The sequence below is a fragment of the Ammospiza caudacuta genome, chromosome 6, assembly GCF_027887145.1.
Source record: "Ammospiza caudacuta isolate bAmmCau1 chromosome 6, bAmmCau1.pri, whole genome shotgun sequence".
Taxonomy (NCBI): domain Eukaryota; kingdom Metazoa; phylum Chordata; class Aves; order Passeriformes; family Passerellidae; genus Ammospiza; species Ammospiza caudacuta.
This window is the reverse complement of record NC_080598.1, coordinates 27,025,735-27,037,834: the sequence shown is the minus strand read 5'-3', so window position 1 is coordinate 27,037,834 and position 12,100 is coordinate 27,025,735. Positions and strand designations below refer to the sequence as shown.

At 39.3% G+C, this 12,100-nt stretch overlaps 1 protein-coding gene across 1 annotated transcript in view; it reads left to right on the top strand.

Moving 5' to 3' along the window:
* MADD (MAP kinase activating death domain) overlaps window positions 1-12,100 on the top strand; it is a 99,568-nt gene that overhangs the window by 59,606 nt on the left and 27,862 nt on the right. Inside the window, exons 13-20 of the mRNA XM_058807845.1 lie at window positions 259-539; window positions 1,180-1,319; window positions 2,532-2,633; window positions 4,534-4,593; window positions 5,050-5,152; window positions 6,186-6,372; window positions 6,538-6,688; window positions 9,079-9,285. Coding sequence (XP_058663828.1) covers window positions 259-539; window positions 1,180-1,319; window positions 2,532-2,633; window positions 4,534-4,593; window positions 5,050-5,152; window positions 6,186-6,372; window positions 6,538-6,688; window positions 9,079-9,285 — 1,231 coding nt within the window. The remainder of the gene's footprint in view (window positions 1-258; window positions 540-1,179; window positions 1,320-2,531; window positions 2,634-4,533; window positions 4,594-5,049; window positions 5,153-6,185; window positions 6,373-6,537; window positions 6,689-9,078; window positions 9,286-12,100) is intronic.

Here is a 12,100-nt window from a genome sequence, read left to right as displayed (position 1 = left end):
GAAAGCCATTATCCTGAGCTATCACTTACTAGTCACAGCTGTTTTAAAGGGAAGTAAGTCCCTAGAACAATGCACAAATACTGCAGTGTGTATGAAATCCTAGTTTAGAGACACAGATAGTGAGGATGTGGTGGGGGCCCCGTAGCAAGCAGCAAGGACTGTGCAGATATCCCACTTTGAAATAATTGTTCTTGTCCTGCCCTTCAGTTGTATGTAACGCAAATTAGCGAACAGATCAATGATTTGACTGGTCCACAGGAGGCAGCAGACTCAGCAGAAATAGAAGAGAAGTTGGCTGCTGGATTTTCAAACCATCTCTCTTCCTTGCCACTGCAACCAAGCTTTCCCAAGATAAGCTTGGATCGTCGTGAGAGTGACATAGCAGCTGGCAGCATGAGCTCCTCAGAAGGGGTGGTGAGGAAGCGAGAGTATGACAATCCATACTTTGAACCACAGTATGGTTTTCCTACGGAGGATGAAGATGATGAGCAGGAAGAGAGCTATACCCCGAGATTTAACCAAAACCTCAATGGAAGCAGGCGAGTCCTCGTTGTCTCCTGCCCTCCTGTACAGTACTTCTGGGGTTTCTGTCTGCTTCATGTAGTTTAACATTCATGCACTGAAATGTCTTTGGCTATTGAGATTTATTGTTGCTCACTTTCATTTAATATTGAAATGCTGTCAACCCTTCTGGTTTGAATAAAAGCATTTTCTTAGTCCTCAGTTCCTTACTTTTATGTAAGCAGTAGAAGCTGTGAGAATTAACAGTTCTTTCTAGAACATTCTAATATATCATGTACTGATTTCTGGAAACTGTTTCAGTAAGTCTTTGTCTTTTGGGGGAAAGATACTGCAGTGATTGGTGGCAATAGGTTTTCTTGTTACTCCTTTCAAACCAGAATGCTTTTACCTACAAGTCTGCCAATGCACTTTTGTAGACAAGTTTTCAGCATGCCCTGAAAGGCTATAAAGGCCTGAATGTAAAGATGTTTCAGTTCTCTTTTTTTTTCTTTTCCTTGTTTGTTTGGGTGGTTTTTTTTTTTTTTTCCAGAGGGTGCAGGTAGTATGGTGAAAACTGGTGGGAGTGAGACCAACATCAGTCTCCCACAACCATATGATGTATTGATTTGGGGTGGGAAGGGGGAATGCTAATAACAGTTGTACTTAATTTCTTTAAAGGTCTCAGAAGTTACTTCGGCCAAACAGTTTAAAACTCGCCAGTGATTCTGATGCAGATTCAGATTCCAGGGCCAGCTCCCCAAACTCTACTGTCTCCAACACCAGCAGTGAAGGTTTTGGGGGCATCATGTCTTTTGCAAGTATGTACCATGCATTAATTAAGCTGATATTTATTATATCAGAGTGTACAGAGAGATGGAATAGAGAGATGGCTAGTCAAGAAAATGAGTTGGTTGTCAAATTGTTACCAGCTCTTCAGTAGTCATGGTGGCTTATTGACAACTGCTGACAACTACTGCTTTATATATTCTTCAGTAAGAAGGACTTTGGTTATGTGGTAAGCCCCTTGAGCTGTATGACATTTTTGACCACAGATCAGAAATTTCTTCAGTTTCATTTAAACCAAGCATTGTGTAATTTTATGAAATTGATAAAAAATCTTACAGTAATATGCCTTCCATACTGCCATGTTTTGTACAGAGGTACAAAATTCAATTCCTTTATTGCCTACTTTCAATTTTATTTTAATAAAAAAACCCACAAGTGTGGAACATGAATCTAGAATCTCTTAATCAGTGACATAAGGCATGGCCACTTGAGTCTTGCACTACAATAAAAAGCAGTGAAAGAAGTTTTTGGCACTGGGGAAAATATGTTAAATGTTTCTGGTAAGATGACTGTTACTAAAATAAGGCTACAAAAAAACAAAGAACAAAAGAAAATTGAAATAATATGTTGACACTTTAATAACTTGAAGTGTTAATCAGCTCCTTTATGTAAATGTGATGCTTTCAGGCTGTCTGTGGGCTATGATGATGATGCATAATTGTGTCCTTAAGATCTGCCTGTACCAGGAAGAATGTATGTTTTTTCCTAATAAATGAAAAGCTTCTATTTCAAAGCATGGTTCCATGGCAGATTTACAGTGTTTCACAAGACACAGTGCACAGTCCTCAATTCAGTTACATGTTTTACAGATCTTCTGTCATCCTGTTTTCTCATGTGGCCCAGCCATTCATTTGCTCCCAAAAACAGGATCAAACTAGAAGATAGATCTAAAGTGATGTGATCTAAGTGCAGCACAGGAGGATTTTGCTGTTAAATTTCAGCCTCGAAGATCCAACATCAATTATTGTAACACAAATGCCTGGACTTATTTTTTTTGTACTGTTTAGAATAATCTGATTATAGATGTGGTTGCAATGTAAATGAGGTCATATTATGGTAGTGAGACTTTTGGGTAATAAAGAAGAACTTAATCATTAAGGATCTGAAAGAAGATGGCGAATTAAAGGATCTTTGGGTATGTGCAGTGAGGAGTAGACCTTAATTGTTTTTGTCTTCTGTCATAGGCAGCCTGTACAGAAACCACAGCACAAGTTTCAGTCTGTCCAACTTAGCCCTACCAACCAAAGTTGGGAGAGATAAGAATACTCCCTTTCCCAGCCTGAAAGGTAATAATGTTTCCCTTTATCTTCTGCAGCCTTTTCAGTTCTTGTGACTTGGGAGTCTGAGGTCCTACCCCTAACAGGAATCCTGAGAGTGATGCCTTTTGGTTGTTTGGGTAGTGGCTGTATTAAGGAGCAAGACAGTGAATTGTTATGATATTTATCAGTCTTTTTCCCAACACCTGCTGGGATGGGAGAGTGTCCGGTCTAGGCTGAGTTAACAGATAAAAAACCAAACCACCATTCATAGTGTATTTTGTTCAGTTTTATTTTGAAGTACTTAATATAAAGAATGGGAACCAAGAGGTAGGTCCTGCTTTTGTACTGCCACTATCTTCATGCTTAGCAGTCTGTAGTTTGTAAGAGTGATGATGCTGCATTTGTAAATGGGGGTAATGCCAACCTCCCATGGAGAGTGCAGATTATGTGAGTTTCAAAAGTCTTTATCATCTTTTCAGATTGCTAAATAGAAAATCAGATTACAACCGTGCTTTCAGTTCTGTGAGAGTGAAGATCAATCCCTAGCATATGTGCACAATCTTTTCATTAGAACATCTGGTTGTCTGCAGTGTCATTAGATAACATGTGTGAATGGGCACTAGAGAAATGCCCCTCACACCATGGGTGTTAGACAGCCTGGTCATCCTTGTGCCAAATGTAATATTACAGGGGTGACTGAGCTTGCACTGGTGTTGTAGTGTTGAGACCTTTTCAGATGCTACAGAGGAGAGGTTTTGTTTTGCCTTTTGAGTTATTCTGATTAGAACTTACTGCTTTTGTTTTAATGTGTTGATTTTTTTTTCATTTATTTTTTTCCTCCTCATCACTTTTATCGGTAAAGATTACTTTAATCTGGAATTGGGAAGGGATGTGGATGAAGGTTGGTATGATGTTTTGCTGACCTTTGACCTTGTAGAAACAAAGACCAAAAGGTGGATTTTGTGTTTCTGCTTTGGACTTTGTTTTTGAGACAAGTAATCATTCCCTGTGTGTAAAATAAGGAGTAACAGGACTGGTAGGGTGAAAACACTAGCAGAGACTCTGCACAGCTGTTTTTGACAACCTTTTACCAGTTGGTTATGTTTTTATGTCCAGTTGTACTGGATAAGAAACATGCTTCGTGTTAGGGTTGTTTCCATGGGTAAACTTAATGACTGATTCCATGCATTGGAAGAAAACAGTGATGGGGTTTGCCATTCCTCATTCATGCTTTGTGCCTCATCTTCTGCACTTTGGTGTTCTTTTCTGGACTGTTTTAATCCTGTAGGGCCTTTAATGTTACTGTGCAGATATGAGGATGGGATTTCATGGAGTAGCTCAGTCTGTTTTATGCATGTGCAAGTGTGTGTGAGAGTGGGTGTGTGTGTGTGTGTTCTTTTACATGTGCATGCTGGCTCACTGGGATGCCCACTGGGCACTTCAGTGGTTTTTAGATGTTTTTGTCTCTGTTGTAGAGATACAAAGTTGCTGCATTAACTTGTTCTTGCCAAGCGTGTGTTTCTAACTGTAATGGGAAATGATGCTGGGACTCCATTTCATTGCTGCTGTTTGACCACTTTCCATATTCCTTTTTAATTTTTATTTCATGTGCATCCATTGATATTTTTTCCTTGGTGATGCAGATGGTTTTTGTAGTGCCTTTCAAATACAATATGTGCAATAATGTCCTTGAAGATGCATTACACTGGTTCCACGATGCCAAATTTCAAGTCAAGCACTATCTCTTAAGATAAGTTATTCTGGCCCTTGTGGTCTTGGGCTTTCAAACATCCTTCCTGCTCTAGTGTCATTTGGGTTTTATTTTGAGGGAGGGCTGGGAAGAAGCTGGTAGTTGGATTCTTTTGATGCTGACAGTGGGGAGTGTAGATATTTCAGTACACTACTAATTGTATATTTTGTGTCCCAGTATTTGGGTTAAATACTATAATGGAGATTATTACTGAAGCTGGCCCAGTAAGCAATGAAGGTGGGTTCCCTACAGCATGAGCTGTGCATGATGTAACAATTTCCAGCATTCCCTGTGCCTGACTTCGGGCTACCTTTCTCACTGGGTAACCAGTACCACATGATCTATACTAGTCACCCTCAATGCATTATGCTTTTACATATAGTGACTAACTTGAAGATGATTCTTGTTGTGGAACTGCATGCAGAGCAGCCAAACTTTTCCTGCCTCTCACCTCCTGCTCCCATTACCATCTCTTTTTCTCTCTGCATTACTCCCATTACTGTTTTCTGCCGATGTGTGATGCTAGAATACTATATATGCTGCTGCTTTTTTGGAGTTTCCATTTTGTTTGAAGTCTGTTACCTGTAATTCAAATAGGTGTGTTAGCCAACTTTAGTGTTGCTTGTTACTGTCCTGGGATCAATTTGTTTTCTTCCTGCCCTTTCCTCTCATTCTGTTTCCTCTCCTCTTTAGGAAACAGACGTGCCCTTGTTGATCAGAAGTCTTCAGTCATAAAGCACAGCCCAACAGTGAAAAGAGAATCTCCATCGCCTCAGGGACGATCTAGCAATTCCAGGTAATATTTTTTCCTGCTTTTCAAGTATACAGTGTAGTTAGAGTGGCCTCATACCTGTCCAATATTTACTCAGAAGTCTAGCTGTTGAAAATTAAATAGTACTTTTCTGTTGCCCTAGACCTGGATATGTTATCGTCTAAGAAGGTACGGTATGGATGTCTTACAGTTAATAATGCACATGCTTATTTTTCTGTGCTCCAAAATGTATCCTCCTTCTGTCTGAGAGCCAAAATGTTCTAGGTTTCTACTTTAACTCGGTAGTTATTCTTTGTAATTGAGTGTTCTGAACAAGGTGATCTAGCCCATTGGAGTTTTAATGCACCATGCAGGGGGATCAATTGAGTCCAATGAAGAAGTTTGATTCTATGAATTCATGTGAATTGCTTTTCTCAGCCTTGGGAAGGGACTCAGAATGGTGCAAGTAAACATTACTTGACCTGTGCTTGTGCTTTCTTCTCCCTTTCTTATGTAGCAGTCATGGGTAGAGTGAATTTATTTTGACCTACTGGGTTTGGGGGACAAGTAAGAACAATAACTGCAGTTCAGACTGGGGAATGCAGTAGGTTGCACAGGAGTTTCCTTCTTCTTACCTTTCCCTCTGTGGCAAAAGAAGCTGAGCAAACATGTGCCAAGGCTGCTGCAGTAATGCATTAGTAGTGCTGCACTTCCTCTTTTAAAGAAAGCTTACAGCTCACATGTGGGAGCTGTAGGAGAAGGTTGAGGCATAAAGATTCCTATGGATTCTGAGGGATGCTGTGAAAGTGAAAGATAGAGTGGTACCTAGAGGAGCTAGAAGAATGCCTGATTATGGCTTTTTATAAGAAATTAAGGACAAAATAAAGTAGTTGCTACTACACCTATGGAACAAAGCTTGAGCTGTGTGCAGTTACGTTAGCAGCAGACAGTGCTACATGTCAGATATGTTGATAGGGAAGGTACTTCTGTGTGTGCCCTGGCCATAGCTCTCTTCCCATGCAAGGCAAGGTAAGCAGAGGTTAGCTAACTTTTGCCTGCTTTCTCTTAAATGTATCAGTGAGAACCAGCAGTTCCTGAAGGAGGTGGTACACAATGTTCTTGATGGGCAAGGCGTTGGTTGGCTGAACATGAAGAGAGTCCGACGTCTGCTGGAGAGTGAGCAGCTGCGTGTCTTTGTGCTGAGCAAGCTGAACCGCACGATTCAGTCGGAGGAGGACGCTCGACAGGATGTCATACAGGACGTGGTCAGTGCTGAGCTCAGCAGGGTCCTCACTCTGCCTGTCTGCTGAGGCTCAGTTCACAGGAAGTTTTTGTCAGTTGTGAAAAGCTTGTGTTACAGCAGTTTGATATTTTATGTTTTTGACTTTCTCACGTGAGAAATAGCAGCACTAATGGGGCTTTCATTGCAGGAGATCAGCCGCAAGGTTTATAAAGGCATGCTGGACCTGCTGAAGTGCACTGTGTTGAGCCTGGAGCAGTCATATGCTAATGCTGGCCTGGGAGGCATGGCCAGTGTTTTTGGCCTGCTAGAGATAGCACATACTCACTACTATAATAAAGGTAAGAAAAGTGTTCGTAAGAGTATAGTGTTCAGGAACCAAACAAGATTGGGAAAGTAGCTGGTTTTGTGCCTTTTGATATATTTCAGGGCTTTTCAAACACTTCCAAAATGGTGAGAATTGTACCATTGTTACTGAAGCCTTATAAAGCTTGAAGCCTGTTTCTTACACACATGTTACTGGACCAAAGCAAAATAATGGTCATACTGATATGTAATTGAAAATGGAAACTCTGCAGTGAGATACAAAACCTGGCACTTCTACAGCTGAAGTGGAAAGTCTGGGAATGGGGACCTTCAACTAAAACTTCCCAGCCACAGTCTTGGAAAGTTGTTGCAGGCAACCTCAGCAGGGAGGGAGATACTTGTGATGTGCAACCATATGTGACTTAGGTCTCACCAACCACATTGCACTACACAATTATTCTCATACAACTAAATATCTTAGAGAAGAAAGTTTGGAAGTATCTCTTTATTTTTCATCTGTTTCTTAAGAATCTGATTCTTAATGCTAAATAAGAAAATGCATGCTAAGGAAGAAAGCAAAAGATGACAAAAAGATAAATCTCTGCTTAGTATCTGACTTTTCTGTAATCTCAAATGATGAAAAGTTACTTATTTCATTGTTGCAGAGAAGTAGCATCTACTAAACCTTTATAGTCTGTGTTCCGGGTCTTGTATCAGGGATTTTTTAATGAGTTAGATGCACCCCATGTTCCTTTCCAGTCATTGTTGGAATGCTGAGGAAAGTAAGGAAGGCTGTGCTACTGGAACAGTCTTGAATGTAGAGAATGGGCTGATCTTGGTAATTACAAGCTTTTAGTCTGACACTGTTTTTTAAGGAAAATTGGAGTGGCTGATGTAAAACTCAGTAGTTTTAGAGTGAAGACCAAATAGCATAATTTGATGGTAAGTAGAGTTTTCCCAGTAAACTAATTGTGGTCATGACAGACAAAATTTGGTGCAAACTTTTAAAGATTCTTTTCAACTTTTAAAGACTCTTCTCATTATTGCATAACATCTTCATTTGTAGTCATATTTTAGTTGTTTAGTATGTTTTACTTGTTTTCAATTAGTTGAAATTAGTATTTATTTCTAGAAATGTTTTACAGAGATTAGTCCTTATGTTGATATTATTTAACATATAATAATAGACTAGTAATCCTACAGGACATGATGGATATAGCTTATTTGTCTAGAGTAAGCTAAGTCTTAATAAAGCATGGTTGTGATTAAGTTATTATGTTGTGGTCAAACTAAGGACTTGTTTTTATTACAAGGATAGTTGGCAGTAGTAGTAGGATTGGGAGGTATATACTAGGAAGCAGTCTCCTGCTACTGTATGTGAACTTCCCACTATTTACTGTGTCTGTAAAACCTGGGAAGGGGGGCACTGTGTATCTGTGAATACACATTTGGAATGCAGCTACTGTATAGGATCTTGATGTATCAGTAACCAGACCCACAAATGAAGTAGTGCTCCCACTTCTGGTATTCACATCTTACAAAGTTGAGTAGGTTTCTGAAAGATCTGCAAGGAATTGGGGAAACACTTCAGCTCTGAAGGAAGGAAGTGTTCAGTCTGTTGAATGTTAGGTGTTGATTCTTTTCAATTACTCTAATTGAAAGGTTTTACTAATAGCAGAATCTTAAATCCACTGAACAAAGGTATCACAAAATCTAGTGATATGACAGATTTAGATAATAGGAAATGAAGTTTTGACTATTAGATTCATCAGGTATTGAAATAGTTTGTGCATGAAGCTCTTTATGGAAAACCTGGTTTTAATTATTCTTTTCTGAAGGTTTTGCTGTAGTTCAAACTGTGAGGTTTGCTACAGAGAAATAATCCAAGCTGCCTTTAGGGACATGTGGTTATAGGAAGTCTCAGAGATTGATGGAAGAGCTATAGCTGATTGGTATTTTTGGGATTTTTTTTCCCTAACTGAAGTTTCATTTAGTGCTACCCATGAAATTGATTGCATTTGTCATTTTTGCACTGTGAGTGGAACTTACTTATCTTCTACAAATTGTATTCTTGGTAGTTTATGCAGAGTTGTTTAATTTGTCACAGTTCAGCAGAGGAGATGCTCCAGTTACTGTGTCAGAGAACATTCCTAGGTTTCAGATATACAGAAATGAGATACTTGAGTATCCCTAAAACAGTACTCTGGCTTTCTCCTCTACTGTTTCCACCAGTGTGTCAGACTATCAACAAGCCAGGTTGGCCTATGGGAACAAATGTGGCACTGAGCTGTTTCAGTGCCAGGCTTAATGATTTAGGTGAGACCATCTGTCTCATCTTTCTTCTCCTGCTCTCATTTTCTTTTTCCTTAGGTCTTTTTCTATTTATTTATTTATTTTCTCTCAACACTGTTCTTTTAATTTAAAGAACCAGAAAAGAGAAAACGAAGTCCTACAGATGGATCTGTCACTCCAGTTGGCAAGGATCCTGCATCATCCCCAAGAGTGGAGCCAAAACCTGCGATGCAGCTGCCGGTACCTCAGCTAATGCCAAAGCCACCGAGCCCTGCAGGCAAAGGGCCAAGGGAGTTTGACACAAGGAGTCTAAAGGAAGAAAATTTTATTGCTTCCATTGGTGTGTATTGAGGTGCATGTGGAGTGCAGGGGGGACTTCTGGTTTGGCTTTAGGTTCTATTTGCATTCTCTCCATTTTAACGCACTACATTGCTACTGTAACATGCTTCATTTACACCTTGGATCACAAGGAAAAATCATATGTGTTTTCACCCTACTCTTGGATAAACTATCCACTGCAATTTTCTCCCAATAAGCTGTCTAATCTTAATTGTTTCTATATTTCATTACACCTTAAACAGCCTTATTTTTTGTTCTGTGATTGCTGTTTTCAAGCAATGGGAAATGGCAAAAGAGGAACAGGGACAGCAGGACTTTTAGAAAGGGCAGCTGTGGAAGGGAAACATGAAACTAAGGTTTTCTGTCATTGCTGGCTACCTATGAATTATGTAGATTGTATCCTGATGTAGTGGGATCCAAAATCTGCTGTTTGTTAACAACAAAATTTCCAAAAAGATTCTAGTTACAGTTTTACAGTTTCAGTGAGCAGGACTGATGGATTTTCCTTCTATGCAATAGCAAATAGAATGTGTTTTCTTGTAAACAGCATCTGCTAGGCTGGTCCCTGGAGATTTTCCTGTCTTGCTCTTAGATGACCTAGCTTTTCCCTATGTCATGGGAAAAAGTTTGAAATAGGGCTTTCAGAACTGTTTTATTTAAAAAGGGCTTTACAGACTTTTTTGGTGGAGGAGAAAGAAAAAAAATTACTTTGGTTGGATCCTCTGGGCTATGGGTTGTAAACATGAGAAGTATCATCAGCATATGAGGAATTTTTTCTCAACTGCAAAAATAGGTAATGTTAAATTATAGACGTTGCTTCTTGCAGCCTGTTTAAAATAACATTTTAGTGGAATCACTGTGTGAAAGATTAATTTTCTGAAAGTGTGGTGCTGTGAGGATTTGTATGTAGTTTGTTACATAAGGCAAGGGATTGTGTGTGTTCAGCAGCTAGGTGACAGGAGTACAGACATGCATTTTTATACACACGTAGTAACTGCAGGCTGGGTGCTGTTGAGTCCTGAAGTGATACTGTACCCCTCTGACTTGATTGGCTTTCTGTTTAAAGAGGCAATCTATGGAAGCAGTTGCTCAGAAACTAGTCTTGCACTCCATTTGAAAAGCTGTCAGGAAGCTGAGAGAGTTGCAAATTCAGATGTCCAGCATTTCAGTTAGTTGTTTGGTTTGCTCTGGGTACTTCATTACTTTTCTGTAGAAGAGAAAAAGGAAAGTATGCTTCTGGCACAACTAAGAATAAACCAGGCTCTAGCACAGTGTTCTTTTAAAGAATGAAGAGAGATCTTTTGATGAGATTGCTAAGACTGCTTTTTTTCCTTTGATGAAGTTAAAGCCTCATAGAAATGGAAATCATAGACATCAGATAGTTCCTGTTTGTGAAGCATCATAAGAAGTGCTTTTCAAAAGAAGTGCTATGCAATATGCCATGTTAGCTACTGTTGCCAGAATATAAGCCTTAAACAATTCACTGTCATCAAGGACAGACAAAGGTACATTCTCGTTGATGGTTCTGATGGTTTCCACTTTTCTCTTATGGAGCTAAGTTACAAGAAGAATATGGTTGTACCTAGACTGACCAAAGTTCAAAAGACTTGAATGTTTTTCCTGAAGCCTTTTTTCCTATCTGCTTTTGTCTTTGACCACAAAACATGAACTGGTATGCAAGTCACTTCTTAGGAAATTGCTGTAAAAATAGTGTAGTCTCCATAGTGTGCTCATCTGACTTGTGTGATCTAGAAGTAAAGGGTGTTTCTCTTGTGTTGCAGAGAGATAATTTAAAGCTGCTTGCCTATTATACTTCCTTTATATTCTGTCATAGAAACTTCAGAACAAGACAGCTTCAGATATACAGGACTGGTGTTAGTTGTGGCTTAGCTGTGAAATGCAGGTGTTCTCATTCAAACTAAATTATTTAGGGAAGAGCATATGGTAAACATTTACATCTTGCTGAAATAACAACGTATTTGTAAGTAGTTCCATTTAAACATGGGAAAAAAATGTTTTTATGTGAAGATGATCCAGCACTAGAACAGGTTGCCTGGAAAGGTGTTGGATTCCCCATCTGTGGAGAAAGTGAATACCTGAATGGACATGGTCCTGTGGCAGGCAGCTTCAGTTGATCCTGCTTTAAGCAGGGAGGTTGGACTAGGTGGTGTTCTCAGGTCCCTTTGAACTTCAGCAGTTATGTGATTCTCTGAAGTTTGGAAGGTACTTACAGCCTCAAGTTGCAAAAATGTAAATACAACTTTGAATTAATCTCTTGGTATTGTATAGATGAAATGCAAATTGGGCTGCTACCCTTTTTACCTAGATACAGGAAGAAATACTAGAATGAGAAGTCTTCAGAAGGATGGAGCAAAATAATGTACAGCTCTGTTTGCAGTAGTCATATATAGAGTGTATGTTAGTGTGGTGATTAAACTACATCTCAAATCTAGAGCTGAATCTATGGTAGCTGAATCTGTGGAGTTTTCTGGTACTACAGGAACAATGGCCATAAAGTTCACAGGGTTTCCTATTTCTGAGGTGAAGTAGGATCTGAGTTACCACCTGAGGTTTGATCTTGACTGTGCTTGATACCTAATTCCTACCTAGAAAATTCAGTATGAAGATGATGCTTCTGATACTCACCAGTTGCTTACTTCTAGAGTTCTTGTCTTCCAGGGTTTATCACCTGTAGTGTAGGTCTTTTTGTTAGGACACTGGTGGCTTTTAAGTTGATAGTTAATTAATTTGCCCCTTCGTGTTAGTGATAAGTTTGGTTTATTGCATACTTTCCGTAACTGTTAATGAAAATGTCA